We start from the raw sequence: 20828 nt of genomic DNA, 5'->3' as shown, positions 1-20828 counted from the left end.
TCCCACTCCACCCTGACCAAATTTCATCTGCTCTGTGGAGCTCTGCTCCAGTTGAAAACAGATTGTTTAGAAGGGAAGGACACATAAAGATTGAGTGATTCAGCTGGGGTTCAGTCTTGTATTTTTTTTTCTTATACCCCTTTTTGTTACATCTCAGCTACCTTGCTCTTACTACCAGAAACAGATGCTTTTATTTGGATAATCATATTATTGAACTTTGTTATGGAAACAATTCAGAAAATTGCATAGGAAAAAAAAAAAAAAGGGCTTTGTTAACTTTCCCACCACTCTTTGAGAGTCATTTCTAGAAAGAAACAGGGCATCTAGTTCCGAAAAAAACTAAACTTCCTCATTAAATCTGTTTATCCCATTGCCAAAATTGGTGGGAACCAACTAATTGCCATTGTTTGTTTAGTTGGGCTATAAAAGTCAGATAAATTAAGATAATTTTTAAAAACATTTTCTAACATTTCTTTAGTCATAAAGACCCCACCTCCCTTCCTCATTCTATAAAAGAATGGTCTTTTACATAATTTCCATAATAGATAAGACAGTTGTTAAAAATCAATTAAACAAGTATAGCCCCACATACTACTGTTGCACCTGGGGTTAACCATGGCTTTCACATGCTATCCTTTCCCAGCTCCTGCCTGGTCCATATCACACATCACCATGCCCCGTATACTGACACCACTATTCCCTCACTTATAGGAAGACCAGTAGGCAAAAATGAATGAGAACACAGGTCTGGTTTTTGCCTTTGTGTCTGCATGTTCTTAAATATACATATTGCCGGGAGTCCTTCACAATTTCCTCTTCCTTAGCCTAGATCTGACATACATAAAGCACCACTGACATCTGTAAAAAATCTTGACTTCCTCAGCTTAGATCTGGAATGCATAAGTCACCACCGACATCTGTAAAAATCCAAATCAGCAATCATAACTTAAGGTTAGTATGGAAGCTGTCTTACTTCTCTTAACCTTCTTTCAAACTAGCGGTGGACTAGGGGATACAGGCTAGCTTAGGCTGGAAGGGAGATTGAGAATCCCTAATGAAAAGAGACTGAGGGAGAAAATTTTACTGCTTCTCTTGAACTTGTGCTCTTAGAGAATGACTTGCTTTCAGAAATAGTTAAATTCATCACAATTGTGTTTAGTTTTACATAAACTTTAGCTGCTTTTCACAGAAACTGCAGATGCTCTGGGACTATGGCATTGGCATTGGAAAATGTTGGGCATCAGGTTGCTGCAGGACTGGAGGGTTGTACAAGGAACTCTTTAGCTGTTCTTTCCTGCCCCCTATATGGAAAGGCTTCAATATGAGTTTAGGCATGATAGATCTGTTGAGGATGAGCATACAGGACACATGGTCTCTAAACTCTTTTCCCCTGTTTCTAGAATCCTAGCACTTGTATCAATGCATAAGCACGGATATTTAGACATAAGGACTGATATTTTCCCAGGCCTCATACACTAATGAACCATTGTTTTGATAGCCTAGTTCCTTAGTAAGTTGCTGTGAGTTAACAATTTGTGCCCCTCCACATTCATTCATTCATTCATTCATTCATTCTTTCTTTCTTTCTTTCTTTCTTTCATCAGTCAGTGAACTAGAGATACAACAATGAACAAGATAGCTACACTGGGCTGGGCACAGTGGCTCACATCTGTAATTCCAGCACTTTGGGAGGCCAAGGCGAGTGGATCACCTGAGGTCAGGAGTTTGAGACCAGTCTGGCTAACATGACGAAACCCCATCTCTACTAAAAATACAAAAGTTAGCTGGGCAGGGTGGCGCACATCTGTAGTTCCAGCTACTCAGGAGGCTGAGGCAGGAGAATCTCTTGAACCTGGGAGACAGAGGTTGCAGTGAGCTGAGATCGCGCCATTGCACTCCAGCCTGGGTGACAGAGTGAGACTCTGTCTCAAAAAAAAAAAAAAAAAAAGGAAAGCTATACTGCATTATTTATGTAGTGTAATGTTCTAATAAGAAAAATAGTTATCTATGGGATAAATGTTTTGAGTAGGGAAGGACAGGGTGTAATAAGAGTATGTGGGGGACAGGGGAGTTGATACAGGGAAAACTAATGGTAGCTTGGCCTAGCCAGTGGGGTAGGAAAGAGAAGGATTCCAGAAACATTTATAAAGGAAGTAGATGAAGCAAGACTTTGTAAGAGATTCCAAGTGGGAAGGAGAAGAGAAAATTTATGGATGCTTTCAGGTTCTGGCTTGAGCATCTGCATCAACACTGCCATTTACTAAAATGAAGAATCCTTGAGGAGGAGCCTTTTGGGGAGTCAAGATCATTTAAAACTGGAAATCTGGGGTTCCTCTAAGATGTCTAAGTTGGCTTGTTAAGTTGATAGTTGGAGATATATATATGTGTGTGTGTGTATGTATATGTATATATGTATCTAGATTTCAGTAGAGCTCTGTTCTACAGATACAGTTGGGCGATTAGTCATCTATGAGTAGTAATTGCATTGAAGCAGTGGGCCTGGAGATCATCCAAGGAGAATGGAGAGAATGTAAAGAGAAAACTGAAGACAGAGCTCTTTTGAGTTCCTTCCTTCTCATCAAAGGCTGCCTGGAATAGATAGCATGAAGCAAGCGATAGTTTTCTGCATGAACTCAGCACTGTTCAATAGAAATGTAACACAAGCCACATAGTAATTTTAGCTTTTCTAATAGCCACATTTTTTTTAAAGTAAAAAGAAACAGATGAAGTTATTTTTTTTTTTTTTTTTTTTTTTTTTTTTTTGAGACGGAGTCTCGCTTTGTCACCCAGGCTGGAGTGCAGTGGTGCGATCTTGGCTCACTGCAAGCTCCGCCTCCTGGATTCATGCCATTCTCCTGCCTCAGCCTCCCAAGTAGCTGGGACTACAGGCACCCGATACCACATCTGGCTAATTTTTTGTATTTTTAGTAAAGACAGGGTTTCATCGTGTTAGCCAGGATGGTCTCGATCTCCTGACCTTGTGATCTGCCCGCCTCCGCCTCCCAAAGTGCTGAGGTTACAGGTGAGCCATCGCGCCTGGCCCAGATGAAGTTAATTTTAATGTATTTTATTTTAGCCTATTATATCTAAAATATTATTAATATTTCAATATATAATCAATACAAGAAAATTTTAAAATATTTTGCATTCTTTTTTAATACTAAGTCTTTGAAATCTAGTATATGTTTTCCACTTAACAGCATGTCTCAATTCAGACTAGCCACACTTTCAGTGCTCAGTAGCTACATGTGACCAGTGGTTACTGTATTTGACATCTCAACTCTAGTTCACCTTGGCCATCTCTCATCCTCAGTTTGTATGAGAGAATTGTAAGTATAATTTCTTGATTTTTCTTAGCATTTAGCAGTGGTTCTCAACCAAGGACAATTTTGCAGTGTATGACAATGTTCTGAAACATTTCTGATTGTCCTTCTTGGCTAGGGGAGGGTAGTTCTACTGTTCCCTAGTGGGTAAAGTTCAAGGATGCTACTAAACACACATCCTATAATGTGTATAGGACAGCCTCCCACAGCATAGAATGATCCGTCCAAAATGTCAGTAGTGCTGAGGTTGAGAAACCCTGCTTTAAAGTTATACTGCCCTTAAACAGTTCAGATTGGATACTTATTGAAAGATACTCACACAACTTTGATTTTGATTTCTAGTTGGTTGCAAATCAATAATAAAAATAATTATAGTTAATGTTTACATAAACCTTTAAAGTGTATAGCTGAACTTTTGCATACATTATCTCATTAGCTGGGCTGTAAGTTTAGTTTTCTTCCTACTCTACCACAAATGTCTCCTTAATCATAAGATTTATGTAATTATTATTGACATTTATTAGCAAATATTTTACACTTGGATTATAATTTTAATTTCTCAAGATTTTTGATGGAACTATTAAAATACTTCTGTGAGTTAAATTTTATTACTAGGTCATATTTCAACTCCATTCTTATGGTTCTTTCACTAGTGTGGGTATAACCCTCTAGAACTTGTTGTGGGGAGGTCTGATATGTATGTTTTCTTACTCTTATGATTACCCGAATTTCTAGCTCCATCAACTTTCTTCTCTCCCTCATCCCCATCCAGATCCCACCTACTCTCACCTCTGTCTAGTAAGGGCAAAATAACTTAGTCTCCTTCCTTTGCTTATGCAATTCTCACTTTTATAACATTCCTTAAAATATTCTATGTATAGATTGATTTCTAGTAAGACCTAGGAATCCATATTAAGTCATAGGAAGGAATTTTTTTCTACCAAGTTTTAATGAAACTAGTAAGGATAATAAGAAAAATAAATCACCAGGGTACACCCCATTTGTTTGAATAATGTTAAGCACCAAACAGTCAGTGCTTAATAAAGAAAATTAATATTTTCAGAATTACAAAGGAAAATGCTAAAGCCCTTAGTCGTGAAAGAAACATTAAGTTTTTAGTAAGATAAGTGGAAAGAAAGCAGCCATGAATTGTGAGAATTTATCCTGAAAGGTCACCATAACTTGATGAGACTATAAATGCTTAAGGTTGAGAAGTTGGATTCTTAACTCCATTACGTAAAAAAACTAAGCATCTACTGTCTTCTTTCAGGCAAATGCCAAGAAATACAGATTTCAGAAAGCTTATAAAACTTTGGCTATTTAGAGAAAATGACATCCTTACTGCTTTGAATAAGCAAACAATTGGTTAACAAAGTGTGATTGCTGTAATGCTTACTTGATTCCTTAGGAGAGACTCTCATGTGTGCTCCAGATTGGTTTGGAGGACTTTGCACAATACATCTCAGGGAGGCGTAATTTACCAAGGCCAAAGGAGTAGGCTTGGATTTGAAGTATGCCACAGACAATACTTTTTTCAAATTCCACTACTATGACTTTTTTAACTTCGTGAGATTCTGTATTATAGAAGGAGAAAGAAAGGTCCTCTTGGAAAAATATACTTAGTTTGCGATTCATTTAAAAAATCAACCAAAGCTTTATTCAAGCTTTTAATACATTCTAGACAAGAATTTCCCCATGCCAGATGCTCTCAAGGCCTTCTCTGCCCATAGTGTTAATGGCGTATACAAGTTGTAGCATCAAGAGAATCAGCTGGTACAAGGTGACCTGTGTTGCACTACTGGCTTAGTGCATTCAGGACTTTTGTCATCCGTTGACTTTTTTGATTCTTTCCATACGCATTGCTCATAATTTTAAGAAGCCTCATTTTAACAACAACATGTGTAGATAATAAAGGTCAGTTGATTGCAAAGAATCATTGATTGCCAAAGCTGGAATAGAACTTATTATTCTCTTCTCTTCCTGTGCCCTTTATAAGTGAACACTTGCTCCACTAATGTTCTTGGTGAATTATTTTTTAATTAGTGCCCTTCCTTTTTCAGCTGAATGCAAACTCTTTGTTATCCTTCCCTGTGCAACCACTTTCCTCATTAAACCTTATGGATTTGGGGAAGCAATTGTGTTGTATTTTTCTCCCGAAAACCTGATGTTTCCCAGAAGGTTCTGGGATAGATAATAGTTGAATATAAATATTTTATTTTCTAAACTAAAAGATAGTTTGAGCAAAGATACCCATCAGAGTTAAGATCAGAGTAACTCTGTCTCTGTGTATACTTATATTTTCAAAGTTTCTTAACAAAAGACCCAAGAGTATTATTAGCTACTTGGGGAAAGGACTAGTTAACTTCCAAATGGCAAACTCCCAGTTAATTGGTTTGGGATCCAGAGATGGCTTCCTTATAATTCAGTCCCCAGAGAAGCAAAGGAAGAGGAATAGATGTAGGCCTAGGAGAGAGAACCAAAGCACTACAGGAACAGTGCTGAGGAAAACTTTTCTAGGATTGCTTGGAAGGAAGGGAAATGGAGCATACTAGGAGTTTATGCAGCTTCCTGCTCCCTGTTGATTAAGGAAGTCACAAATAAAAGAGTCTTATTTCTTTAGAGGCTTTAGAAATACATAATGCTACAGATTCTCTTCTTGCTGTTCTCAGTGTTACAAATCGTTTTCAATTGCTCTCATTTGAAGTGTAAATACCTCTAAAGGGCTAATGGCACCTGTCATTTCATTCTTATTGGAACTAGTATATTCAGTTTATTCCTTGTCTACTTCTTGCTGGGTCAGTTGGCTATTTTAGTTAGTGAAAGACATGGAAAAGTCATTTTAAAATGGAGAACGATAATCTTAGGAAACTATGTGGTAGGTTGATAGTCAGTGGGGTGCAGAGATGTAGACACGCAGAAGGACAAAATAAAATGTTGAGAGAGGTAAGTTTACCAAAGGTAAACTTCATGTAGTTGGAATTATTATCCCCTACCCCCAACCCTTTTTTTCTGTCACCCAGTATATGAGGATCAGGCTTAAGAAAGGGCAGATGCTATTATTCTAGGTATATAGGAAAGGGTTATAGGAGGATCATGGGATGAGAGTTTGGGGAAAGGGCAGGATATAACTTTTGTGCTTTCTAAGGGTATAAAACACTTCCAAAACTTCCCTTTTGTAATACTGCAATCACATTTTGTTGCTAACCACCCAGAGTTACTGCAGACTCCACAGGTTCAGGAACACAGCCCCCAACAAAACTGCCCTCACTTCACATACTAGCCACAAGTTTGGAGATCTTCAGACTATCTATACATTTGATCAACTGGCTACAAATTCATGGGTTCCTATGACACCCTCGGGTTCAATAATTAGCTAGAGTGATTCATGGAACTCAGGAAAGCACTCTACTCATGATCTTGTAGTTTTATTATGATGGACAAAAGTCAGGATTAGTCAAATGAAGAGACACCACAGGGCAAGGTCTGGGGGCAGTCCCCAACACAGAGGTTTTAAGCCCTGTCCTGGTGGAGTCAGGACACCTTACCTTCCAGGCACATCCTTGTGTTCAGCCACCAGGAAGCTCTACCGGGCTTTAGTTTTTATAGGTGGTTTTATTACCCAAGTAGGCATGATTGATTGAATCACTGGCCATGTGGTTTGACTTGATCTCCAATCCTCCTCTCTTTTCTTTAGGTTGGGCTGGCCTAAAGCCCCAGCCCTCTAGTCACAGAGTTGGTCTTTCTGGTGTTCAACCCCCATCCTGGGTTATGTTGATTCCACTACTGAGTATATATCAAAAAGGAAGAAAATCAATATATTGAAGAGATATCTGCACTCTATGTTTATTGCAGCACTATTCACAGTAGCCAAAATATAGAATCAACCTAAGAATCTATCAGCAGGTGAATGGATAAAGAAAATATAGTATATGTACACAATAGAATATTCAGCCATGAAAAAAAAAAAACTGGAAATCCTGTCATTTGCAGGAACATGATGGAACTGGAGGTTATTATGTTAACTGAAATAAACCAAGCCCAGAAAGGCAAATATCACGTGTTCTCACTCACATGTGTGAGCTTAAAAAGTAGATCTCATGAAGATAGAGAGTACATTGGTGGTTACCAAAGGCTAGGAATGGTGGGGTGGGAATAAAGAGAGATTGATTAATGGGTACAATTGTATAATTAGATGGAAGAAATAAGACCTGGGTTAGATCATCAGGATGACTATAATCCATTGTATATTTCAAAATAGCTGGAAGAGAATAATTCAAATGTTCCTACCAAAAGAAAAGATAAAGATTTAAGGTCATAAATATCCCAGTTACCCTGATTTGATTATATGAATGTACCAAATTATCACGTGTACCCTGAAAACTTGTACATTTAACATGTATCAGTTTTAAAAATAAAAACACAGATGCGATCCAAGGGCCTGCCATGAATAAGAAAGACACTCTCATCAGGAAATTCCAGTGGTTTAGAACCGCCATCCTATTAACAAAGATCAGACAAAATGTTAACTGTACAGTACCTTTTCTTTCCTTTTTGTTGATTGATTCATTCAATCAACCGTATACTAATTCTTTAAACAAGTAAAATTCCAGAGCTATAACAGTAGACAAAAGAAACACTGTTTCTGCTTTTCTGGAAGATAGCCATGGAACAAGTGGTGGGAATGTGTTGCATGTAATGAAGGAGTATGTTACTGAGAAAGCTAAGGGTGTCACAGATAGTATCCCCGAGAAAGTCATATTTAAGTGGAAACCTGAGGGCTGAATAATACTGGGAGAATAGACATGGGAAGGGTTTCCAGGTGGAGGAAACGGCATGTACAAAAGGCCTGAGGTGAATGTGCTTGGTGTGTCGGTAGAACTGACAAAAGCCCTGTGAATCCAGAGCAGAGGTTTCAAAGGGGACAGTAGCAAGAGATGATTCTGGGGATTAAGCAGACCCAGATCATGAAAGTCTGAGAAAAGCAAGACCATAAGTTTCCTACAATGGGAAACCATTTTAGAATTGTAAGCATGACTTGACAACATATTAGAATTTTAGAGAGAAGCTGACTCCCACATGGAACAAGACAAGAATTGATAGGAGGAGGCCAGTAAGACTATTTCAGCAGTGAGACATGAGATGATGATAGTTTACATTAGGAGGATAGCAGAAGTGAACTGATGAAGAGGGGTGTTTAGGAAATAGAAATAGCACCAATTTCTGATGAGGGTCCTCATCGGAGGTCTTGAGTGAAGAAGAAGGAGGAGGAGGAGGAAAGTAGAAGAATGGTTTTGTGTTTTTTAAATCATTATTGCCAACATGTATTGAGCACTCTTTCATGCCAGCCACCATGCTAATGAATTTCATTTAATCCTCAACAACGCTATAAGGTAGATATTGATATTTCTATGTCCATTTTACAGAGAAGAAACAGTTATAGAGTTAGACATCATCCAGAATTAGATGACTAGCAGTTAGCAACTTCCAGGTTCTGACTTGAGCGACAGGGTACCGTTTCCCTAAGACAAGAAACCCTGGATCAGGAACAAAGTCTGTTGAGAAAAATGATGATTTCACTTTGGGATATGTTAAGTTTAAGAGAGTGGTGAGAAAGCCAAGTAGGGATTCAAGTAGTTGAGTCGCTGGGCACACATGCCCTTCCTTGCTAGAAGGGAACCTTCTTTGTGTTAAATGTTGAAGAAGCCTGGTGTAGACAATCATGGCAAACAGAATAGGTGTATGGATTTTTTTTTTTTTAATGTGCTAGGAGACTCATCAGGAACATTATCAGACTAAGTATAGTGCCTTGTAGTTCCATTAGATACGTTGGCTGAGATTGGATTTGTAAAGTGAGCATAGGACTTTTAGAATTCATGTTTATTTCCGTTTACTTGAAAACCACTCGCTAATGGTATTAATTAAAGCAGAACCTTTTACTTAAAACTGGGTAATTAGCTCTGTTATTTCAGAAATATAAATAGAACTGTAAGTCATGAAATTGATGAATGTTCTTCCCACCAGCTAACATTTAACTACCAACCTCATGTCATCTTTCTTCATTCCCTCTTCCAATTTTATGTATAGCAAATCTTACCTAGTTTTGTAATGAAGATCATGTAGCAATTTATAATTAAACAGTAGAAGTGAAATGTTCTATTGTTGCTTCTGATTCAGTCTTAATTTTTCAATTTCTGATTAAAGCACTGCAAATTTAAAGTCTTGTAAACTCTCTCTTATTTGGAAATTGCTACTCACAAGTGTATGAAAACTGTAAAGTTTGCAAAATGTTTTACATGGTGTTCCAAATATCATCTGTCAGAGTATGAACATGTGCTAGCTAAAGCAATATGTTAAATAAGGCAAAGATGGAATTTACTTTGCATCACTTTCCAAACTCTCTCTATAGGCTGTAAGAGTGGATCTAATTGAATGAAATAAAGAGGGTAGAGGAGCAATGAGGATAAATGTAATCAGTATAAAGAGCAGCAGCTCTGGTTAACTGATGCCCGGAGTCCACTCTCTCAGAAGGATCTCTCCACTTTGATGCTGGTCATACGTAATAAAAGCAGGGTAGTTTGGGCTTGGGCACAAAATAGGAGTTGGATAAATTTTTGTTGAATAAATGACCATACAACAATAACAACTCTTCCTCTTCCATTTATTAACATATTACTGTGTCCCAGGCATTGGGTTAAAGATTGTATGTGTATGATCTCATCTAATTCTTAAATTACTATCCCCATTTTGTGTCTAAGGACAATGAGGCAATCACTAGTCTCTTGTTAGGAGCTGGTAGTAGTGGAGCTGGGACTGAAACCTGGTTCTGTTAGGACTCTGGGGTCTGTACTCTTTTAGCTCAAAAATGTAAGACAGGAAGTTTCCCCCACTTTTGGTATATACACTGCTAGTAAAGTGTCCGTTTTAAAAATTCAGTTTGTTTTGAAATATAGTGAGGAAGCAGCATTTTTAAAATCTAAATCTCTTTTCATTAACTCTGAGTGCTGGAACTGGATTAGCATTTATAACCACAAATGTTACTGAAATATAAACTTTCTGCTTTGATACAATGAGAAGGAAACAGGAGGGGATACTTTGCATTATTTGATGTATGTTGGGAAGCCCGGCCATTAGGCAACATATTTGTAAACCACCTTAATTTCCTATATCTCCGATTAATCTGGAAAAAGAAGCAGGTTGAAGGTGATCTGTAGAGGGCTACCTGTATCTGTTAGAATTGTTTGTTCAAATGGATTTTTAATTTCTAGTAATTTATTGTTTGCTCCTCTCTCACGCCCAACCCAGATACCAAAAATCTAATTTTCTGATGACATCATTATATCTCTATAGCAGCTGGCTTTGAGAAAGGATTCTAAGTTCAGTGAGATCAGCAGCAAACGAACTTAGAAGAAACAGAAATCTTGTAAATATTCTTTTTTTTAAGAATGTGAAATTTGGAAATGATTTTTAAAGCAGTATAATTTAGAAATTATATATGTGTGTGTGTGTGTGTATGTGTGTGTGTATGTATGTGTATGTGTGTATATATATATATACACATAAAATTCAGAATTACTCTGTGGATTTCCTGTGTCTTTAAAATGCAACACACAATGATATTAGTGTTTTTTGAGGTTCTGGATGGGGGCCCAGGAGAGCGTAGCTAAGCATGGCCTCTGTCAGTTCTTCTTTGCAAGGATCGACTCTTAAGAGGATGGCTCCTCTGCCCTCCACCACCTTTTCTTTCCACTTCCTTTGGTGTTATTCTTAGTCTGTTTTCACCTCTGTTCTCTGCCTGCCTCATCTCTTCTGTTGAACTCTTCCCAGTCTTAGACCTCTAGTCAGAAACCAATGGGAAAGATTTTGTTGCTGTCCAACACCCTACAGTGACTGGGATGGTGGTGGGAATTCCGTGATGACATAGCTATCTATTGTTTCCTGAGAGGCATCATGTGTTGTTACACAATAAAAAGGTTTTTCGGGTCACTGAAAAAAATGTTTAAATCTGTCTCTGGCGCCTCACTTGAAGAATTCAAGAAAACTCACTAATAAACATGTATAATGCTAATTTAAGACGCAACCATTTAGAAGGGATTTTCAACTATCTGAATAATGTTGGAGCAACATGTGCCATTGTTTGGTTTGGCGAATCCTATAATGAATCCTGTAATATGTAAAGATGGCATTGCGTGAACCCATTCTTAATGAGACTAAATTATAATGGGAGTATTTCCATCCTTCACTCCTACTCAAAGCCTGTTCTTTCTCTTCCTTTTGCAATTCCCTGAAAGCTTTTTGCCTGCTGTTTGGTTATTGCTGCCACCTGATGTCTCAAAATAAAATTGCAGTGGGTTTGCTTTTTCCAAAAGATTCGCACTGTTCTGCATTTTATGGAAATAAGTATTTGAGAGCAACAGTTTTTCTTTTTACTCCTAAATAAGAGCATTCTGAAGTGATTACCTGTGGTAGGGAGATCATGCATATCATTCATTCCACAAGCAAAAGGTGGAACTAATAGTGCAGGAGGGAATGTAGGAGTCCTAATCCCTAGAATAGGACAAATTGCCATTGTGACCTTGGTGTGTACTTCACCTCATAAAATTGGACTCAGCGCTCTTAACAGCCTTATTCTGGCTTTAACGTTGTTTCATTGTGTGTACTTTTTTTATAAAAGCATAGCCCTTCTCCACGATACTATTTATTTTTTTGGACTAAAGTTCTCAGTGTTGAACAGGTTTTCTCTTTTTTTTAACTGATACATACTATTTCTACATATTTATAGGGTACATGTGATATTTTATTACATGCAGAGAATGTGTAATACCATGTCAGGGTGGCTGAAGTATTTATCACTTTGAGTATCGTTTCTACATGTTGGGAACATTAGAAGTCCTCTCTTCTTGCCATTTTGAAATATACAATATATTGTTGTTAACTATAGTCACCCTACTCTGCTATTGAACATTAAAACTTATTCCTTCTATCTAACTATATGTACCCACTAACCATCCTCTCTTCATCCCTCACCTACCCAAACACACCTGCCCCACCTTCTGCTATCTATTATTCTACTCTACCTCCATGAGACCGACTTTTTTTAGCTCCCACATATGAATGAGAACATGCAATATTTGTCTTTCTGTGCCTGGCTTATCTCACTTAACACAGTGACCTCCAGTTCCATCCATGTTGCTATAAATTACAGGATTTTATTCTTTTTGTGGCCAAATAGTATTTTATTGTGTATATATACCACATTTTTCTTTATCCATTTATTTGTTGATGGACACTTAAGTCAATTCCTTATCTTTGCTGTTGTGAATGGTGCTGCAATAAACATGGGGGTGCAGGTATCTATTTGATATACTGATTTATTTTCCATTGGATAAATACTAGTAATGGGATTGTTGGATCATATGATAGTTCTATTTTTAATATTTTGAGAAACCTCCATACTGTTTTCCATAGTGGCTATACTAATTTACATTCCCACCAACAGTGGATAAGAATTCCGCTTTCTCTGCATCCTTGCCAGCATCTGTTATTTTTTGACTTTTTAATAACAGCTACTCTAACTGGGGTAAGATGATACCTCATTGTCATTTGGATTTGGATTTCTGTGATGATTGGTGATGTTGAGCATTTTTTCATTTATCTGCTGGCCATTGGTATGTCTTCTTTTGAGAAATATCTATCCATATCCTCGGCCCACTTTTTAATAAGTTTACTTGATTTTTAAACTGTTCAGTTGTTTGAGTTCTTCGTATATTCTAGATATTAGTCCCTTGTCAGATGGATAGTTTGCAAATATATTCTCCCATTCAACAGGTTGTCTCTTCACTCTGTTGATTATTTCCTTTGCTGTGCAGACGCTTTTTGGTTGAATATGTTTTCTTATAGAGCTATGTTAAATAGATGTTCACATTTTCATTGTTTGCATAGATAGCTTTGATAGCTTTCCTTTGCTCAATTATCAGAGACACAGCTGAAGACTCTATTGTTTTTTTGGATTTTTTTTTTTTTTTTTTTTTTTTGAGACAGAGTCCCACTCTGTCACCCAGGCTGGAATGCAGTGGCGTGATCTCGGCTCGCTGCAACCTTCATCTGCTGGGTTCAAGCAATTCTCCTGCCTCAGCCTCCCAAGTAGCTGGGACTACAGGCATGTGCCACCACGCCTGGCTAATTTTTTGTATTTTTAGTAGAGTCGGGGTTTCACCCGTCTAGACCATGTTAGCCAGGATGGTCTAGATCTCCTGACCTCGTGATCTGCCCGCCTCGGTCTCCCAAAGTGCTGGGATTACAGGCATGAGCCACCACGCCCAGCGACTCTCTATTGTTAATACAGCCATAACCAGAATAACACTTCTCTTCTTGCTTAGTTATTCAGGGACTTCCTTTGCTTAACTTTGTACTTATAGTACATATTAAGATTACAAAGTCAACTGTGCTGCTTGCAAAGTTCATAGATTTTTTTTTTAAAAAATGAAATCTGGATTTTAAAAGATTTATAATTACACTGTTCAATTTTCCTTTGCATTTTGAAATATAGCATTAATATTCCCATAGGTTAGAGGGAAATCTAAAGAAAGTTTTCTTGATATGGAGAGTGAAGGGAGATAGTTTACTGTATGTCATGAAATTTTTTAAAATTCTGATGAATATTACAACTTGGCAAAGCCTTTCCTGGAAGATTCTGTTATCTTAAACTGATGTAAAAATATTTTGTTTATGTGCAATATTTTAGCAGATATTTTGGGTTTTGCTATTTCTTTTAGTTGTATTGTAAATTATTCATCCTTTGTAATTCTGTAAGTGGTTAAAGCAAAGTCAAGTGAACATGAAGCCTTACCTTCAACTAGTTTTGGCCTAATTGTTAACAGATCTTTATAGAATTGAATCTTGGGGCGCCTGGTGGGTGGAGAACCTACTGAATAAAATAAAAATGGATTTGGACCTTCTGTTATTAATTATGTTTAGATACTATCCCTATTCAGATGAGTATGAATCCTAATTTAATAAAGTTTGCTTTGTCATTGTCTTTTGCTTACATATTTTCTGACAGGTTTCAGTGGGATTGTTGTAAAATCTTGCGACTTACAGCCTCAAGTGATTGGCTTATAATTAAATATGAAACCCTTACTGAGTTCCTTTGAAACTATTAATTTTGTTAGACTATTGAAAAGTTATTGTTACTACTATCAGGTTTATCTGGCATATTTCCTTATAAGCTGTAACAGACTGATCATAATGTCATCATCTGCTTGCAACTGAAACTTCTCTTTTTTAAATACTTCATAATTTTATTAAGCATTGCTATGAGATTTTTGCTTATTATTCAGTTTTTTGTTTTTTGTTTTCTGAATTGAATACTGCATAAAGGTGTATGAAGATTTTAACAGAGTGGTTAAAAGCCTAGTCTCTGAAGCCAAATTTCCTGAGTTTGAATCCTGGCCTACTTTGCTCTATCACCTTGGGCAATTTATTTAACTGCTGTGAACTTCAGTTTCCTAACATGTCAGAGGAAAATAATAACAGGAACTACCTAATAGGGTTGTTGTGATGATTAAGTGTAGATAGGCAGATAGATAGATCATCTATCTCATGAGTTATTTATTTAGCTAAAATAAATTCTAAGATATTTTATTTATTGATTGATACCTGGAAATGTTCCTTATTCTGGGATTGTCATTGTCTTTCCAGGTCTAGGGAAAACCATAGGATATTCAAGTATTAAAATATTGCATCTACATATATATAAGTTTATTCATATGTTGTGAATTGTCTTATAGCCCCAACTTTAGGTGATTGGGAAGGTAAGGGGGTGCGGTAAAAGAAAAATTAAGACATGACCTCAACTTTTGACAGATGGTTTATTGGAGACATTTAGTGTGACCCACTCCCTTGGCCACCAGAAAGAAGCCTTCCCTCACTTTCCAGTTGAAGGCAGGCTCTGCAGAAAAGGCTCCCATGGCACTCTGCTCTGTCATGAAATAATTGTTTCTTTCTTTCTTTTCCTACTAGATTGTATGCTCTGTGATGCCAACATTTTCCCCCCCACTTTTTAAAGTTCCTAGCACATGTCTTACTCAAAAGTGTGTGGCACATATTTGTTGAATTATTAAATGAGCTCTCATTCTGGAGCAGAACAAAATGTGATGCATATTGTACATCACATGTTTTCTGAAAACTGTTATAACTAGAACTCAAGTTTCCAGTATCCTGGACAATGGTACTTTTTCACTCGTTCTACTACACTCTGAAAATTTAAGGTCTAGAGAAGAGTTAAGTAATATCTCCAAATAACAGTATGATAGATGCAGAATATACAAATCCCAAAGGGCTATGGAAAGTGAGAGGCAAGTATAAGTTCTGTCAGTTGCTGGATGGTAAGGTAAGTACAGGAAGGTTTAATGAAGGAAGAGACGTTTGAGTTGGACTTTTAAGGATAGATTTTGGATAGAAAGGTGTGGAAAAGGTTACTCTAGCCATAAACAGTATTTTATAACATTATATATATCATATTAGTCTTGATATCTTTAATGTCATTAATACATCTTTAAATATACATATGTTACTCAGCTAATGATCTTGTTCTATTTCAGTGAACAACGTGGGAATGTCATATGAGTATCCTGAATACTTTTTGGATGTTCCTGACTTGGACAATGTAAGTCTTTCTTTGTATATCATGGTAACAAAAAGAATGCATGCAGGTATTGGTATAACAATTCACACTATGACACTGGAGTCCAGCTGCCTGTGGTTCACACCCTGGCTTTTCTGCTTACTACCCGAGTTCCCTGGGTATGGGCCTAGCCATGCTTAGTCTCAGTTTCCTTGCTCATAAAATGGGCAGCTTCATAGGGATATTAGAAGGATGGAATGAGAAAATATTTATCACCTCACTTATACAGTGCTAGATTCAAATAATAGCTCTAGTTTTGTTGTTACTCTTATTTTTGTTTGTGTTATATCAAAATAGCTCTGTTTTAAGTTTTAGGACTCTAAACATCAACTTAAAAATTGCAAATATGTTAATATACAGCACCATGATTGATTCAGGTAAACCAGCTCTACCAAAATGAAAGTGACATCCTTGATGCATGCATAATCCTTTACTGAAAACGAGAAAAGCATATCATTGAAGGACTATGTAAAAATTTTAAAATTATTGAAAATCCTAGGTTCAGTGATTTCTATGCTCCATACTAGCAGAAAGGAGATTGCAAAGTATTCTATTTATTTTAGATTTAATGTGTCTTTTTACTTCCAGATTTTACTTGCACATATACTTTGGATTCTGCATGTTAGCATCACTTATCACCTTAGTTAGGAAAATATAACACTGAGAGTAAAATAAAATCTGCCTCTCTACCCCAGCTCTTGTCATTTTTCCAAAATCTCTGCAATATTTGGAGAAATGTTTAATGCTTCTCTAGATTGCTTCTCTAGATTGCCTAAGTAGATATTTAATAGGGTCACTTTCATCATCAAGTATATATAAAATTCTCAATTTTTTTGCAGGTGATCAAGAAGATGATAAATATTAATATTCTTTCTGTTTGTAAGGTAAGCAGCCTTGTTATAAAGATGTCATCCTTTTTTGGTTCTTTCTATTTAAAAACACTGACATAATCAACTTGTTCACCTGCATCTACTCTTGTTTAGATGCAGATACATGTATTCCAGATAAAAGTGGTCTATTAAGTTATTTCTTAAGAAAGTATAAAGAACTGAAGGTGCTTGTATGATTTGACTTTTCATTTATTTTTATTTTATTTAATTATTTAATTTTTATTTCCATAGGTTATTGGGGAACAGGTGATGTTTGGTTACATGAGTAAGTTCTTTAGTGGTGATTTGTGAGATTTTGGTGCACCCATCACTTGAGCAGTATACTCTGCACACAATTTGTAGTATTTTATCCCTTACTCCCTTCCCATCCTTTTCCCCTGAGTCCCCGAAGTCCATTGTATCATTCTTATGCCTTTGCATCCTAGTAGCTTAGCTCCCTCTTATGAGTGAGAACACAGGATGTTGGTTTTCCATTCCTGAGTTACATCACTTAGAATAATAGTCTCCAGTCTCATCCAAGTTGCTATAAATGCCATTAATTCGTTCCTTTTTATGACTGAGTAGTATTCCATCATATATATATATGTATATATATGCCATATATATATGTATTTATATATATATATATATATATATATATATCTCTCTCTCTCACAGTTTCTTTCTCCACTTATTGATTGATGGGCATTTGGGTTGGGTCGACGCTTTTGCAATTGCGAATTGTGCTGCTATAAACTTGCATGTGCAAGTATCTTTTTTGTATAATGACTTCTTTTCCTCTGTGAAAACACCCAGTAGTGAGATTGCCAGAACAAATAGTAATTCTACTTTTGGTTCTTTAAGGAATTGCCACACTGTTTTCCATAGTGGCTGTACTAGTTTACATTCCCACCAGCAGTGTATGAGTGTTCCGTGTTCACTGCATCCATGCCAACATCTATTATTTTTTGATTTTTTAATTACTGCCATTCTTGCAGGAGTAAGGTGGTATGGCATTGTGGTTTTGGTTTGCATTTCCCTGATCATTAGTGATGCTGAGCATTTTTTCATGTGTTTGTTGGCCATTTGCATATGTCTTTTGAGAATTGTCTATTCATATCCTTAGCCCACTTTTTGATGGGATTATTTGTTTTTTTCTTGCTAATTTGTTTGAGTTCATTATAGGTTCTGGATATTAGTCCTCTGTCAGATGCATAGATTGTGAAGATTTTCTCCCATTCTGTGGGTTGTCTGTTTACTCTGCTGATGTTCCTTTTGCCATGCAGAAGAGTTTAGTTTAATGAATGAAGTCCTAGCTATTTATTTTTGTTTTTATTGCATTTGCTTTTGGGTTCTTGGTCATGAAATCCTTGCCTAAGTCAATGTCTAGAAGGGTTTTTCCAATGATATCTTCTAGAATTTTTACAGTTTCAGGTCTTAAATTTAAGTCCTTGATCCACCTTGAGTTGATTTTTGTATAAGGTGATAGACGGGGATCCAGTTTCATTCTTCTACATGTGGCTTGCCAATTATCCCAGCACCATTTGTTAAATAGGGTGTCTTTCTCCACTTTATGTTTTTGTTTGCTTTATTGAAGATCAGTGGGCTGTAAGTGTTTGGCTTTATTTCTGGGTTCTCTATTCTGTTCAGTTGGTCTATGTGCCTCTTTTTATACCAGTACCATGCTGTTTGGTGACTATGGCATTACAGTGTAGTTTGAAATCAGGTAATGTGATGCCTCCAGATTTGTTCTTTTTGCGTAGTCTTTTTTTTTTTTTTGGCTATGTGAACTTTCTTTTGATTCCATATGAATTTTAGGATTGTTTTTTCTAATTCTGTGAAGAATGGTGGTGGTATTTTGATGGGAATTTCATTGAATTTGTAGATTGCTTTTGTCAGTATGGTCATTTTCACAATATTGATTCTACCCATCCATGATCATGGGATGTGTTTCCATTTGTTTGTGTCATCTATGATTTCTTTCAGCAGTGTTTTGTAGTTTGTTAAATGCTTTTTGTTTATTAAATGACTTCTATATGCAAGTACTGTGGTAGGTATTGGGACTACAAAAACTTAGGCTGGTGACTTATTTTTACAAAGATTTAATCTGCACGCTATTTGTCACTGATAAATTGTTTCCATTTTGTCTTCCCCATGGTTTTCAGTTGAGGAACTTAAATGTTGTGATAAAGCATTGTGTGGGGAATATGGAACTATAAAGTAATGGGTGTGATTTTTAATAGTCACTCATAATAACTTGTCTGGTTGCTAGTTGCTAAGCACGTGTTACAGTCATGTCACATGTATGTGCCAACAAAAAACAACAAGCCAATACCTGCCAAAGGAAGGAATACTTAGCGAGTGTGAGCATCTCAACACCTTTTTTTCTTTTTTTTTTTTTTTTTTTTTTTTTTTTGAGACGGAGTCTCACGCTGTTGCCCAGGCTGGAGTGCAGTGGCGCGATCTCGGCTCACTGCAAGCTCCGCCTCCTGGGTTCACGCCATTCTCCTGCCTCAGCCTCCTGAGTAGCTAGGACTACAGGCGCCCGCCACCGCGCCCGGCTAATTTTTTGTATTTTTAGTAGAGACGGGGTTTCACTGTGGTCTCGATCTCCTGACCTTGTGATCCGCCCGCCTCGGCCTCCCAAAGTGCTGGGATTACAGGCTTGAGCCACCGCGCCCGGCCTACACCTTTTTTTCTTATATTGTATTAGTAACTATAAAAATATACTGTACCTTGGTTATACATACCAGAGCAGTGAAAAAAAATTGCCTGAGGCAGAATTCTCATGGGCAGTGTCAGATACTTGAAATTTGAACATACTCATAGAAAGCCAAATCCATTTTCAATAACCATTTATACTAGTTTAAGGAAATTCAAAACATGTTTAACTCAATGTTTAACTTTACTGTTATTAGCCAAGTTTTTTTCTCATATAAGATTCAGTTTAAGTGAGGTAAACTAATTACAAGTGGACCTGTGAGTGAGTCTGGAGCAAGACTCTCATGCACAAAATTGATGCTTTTAAAACATGGCTAATAGGAATATATCTAATAGTCCCAAGATCATTATAAGGGCTCTCAAAACGTTATTGTTGTTCTTAAACTCAGAGCTGATACAGATTTTGACAATATGTGGAACTATGACTTTATTTTTTAGCAAGCAAAGGTTTTTGATCAAAGTTAATATCACTTCTAGTCTACAACTTACATATTTTATAATTTTTGCCTTTTGAAATGACCAATGTGTACTATTATTTTGATATACCTTTTCTGGTACATTTGGCCAAGTGCTTGAAAATAATAAGTGTTAAAAACAATGTACATGTGTTTCATAATATCTTGTGCTGAGTTAATGATAAAATATGTTTGTTTCAGTTTTATTTTCTAGAATTGTTAAAACTAATTTCAGAGTAGTCTTCTGATAATTTTAACTCCTCTGTCAGATAAACCATGTAAACCATTTACTTTAGATCCATTAGTATTTTCTCTTATAACCTCCTGCTTGTCTACACTGACATGTTTGTATACTTTTATGGTGTAAAACCCTGGCCTCTTCAGTCTCCATGAACATGCCATCCCTTGGCTCGCAGTCTGCAGAAAACTAATGATAGAAAGCCAAGGTCCTGGCCTTAATCTGTGAGAATCAGTCATCCTGCTGTGCTTCATGGTCACAGACTTTATCCTTCATGCAGCATCTGAGCACAGATCAGCATGGTCAGTGGTCATCACGGTGAGTCTCTGCTTAAAGACCAAATGGGGGAAAGTATGGATAAAACAGCACAAATCGAAGAGCACCATAGAGTAACTTTCAGCGTTTTAAATATAATGGTGAAATAAACATGAGATACGATTTTTAATGTCTTGACAAATTATGAAATGCTTCTCCCACCTCTTCATCCTTCCTCCTCTTCATTCTTTATTGACATTGGCATATATACTTGTTCCCATGAAA

General features: G+C 36.8%; 1 protein-coding gene across 1 annotated transcript in view; it reads left to right on the top strand.

Moving 5' to 3' along the window:
• Positions 1-20828, top strand: part of HSD17B12 (hydroxysteroid 17-beta dehydrogenase 12) — a 168507-nt gene that overhangs the window by 113367 nt on the left and 34312 nt on the right. Inside the window, exons 5-6 of the mRNA XM_050758246.1 lie at positions 15923-15987; positions 16845-16889. Coding sequence (XP_050614203.1) covers positions 15923-15987; positions 16845-16889 — 110 coding nt within the window. The remainder of the gene's footprint in view (positions 1-15922; positions 15988-16844; positions 16890-20828) is intronic.

Source organism: Macaca thibetana, chromosome 14 (assembly GCF_024542745.1).
Source record: "Macaca thibetana thibetana isolate TM-01 chromosome 14, ASM2454274v1, whole genome shotgun sequence".
NCBI classification, from domain to species: domain Eukaryota; kingdom Metazoa; phylum Chordata; class Mammalia; order Primates; family Cercopithecidae; genus Macaca; species Macaca thibetana.
The sequence above is the reverse complement of the archived record's forward strand: the minus strand, read 5'-3'. Positions and strand labels throughout refer to the sequence as shown.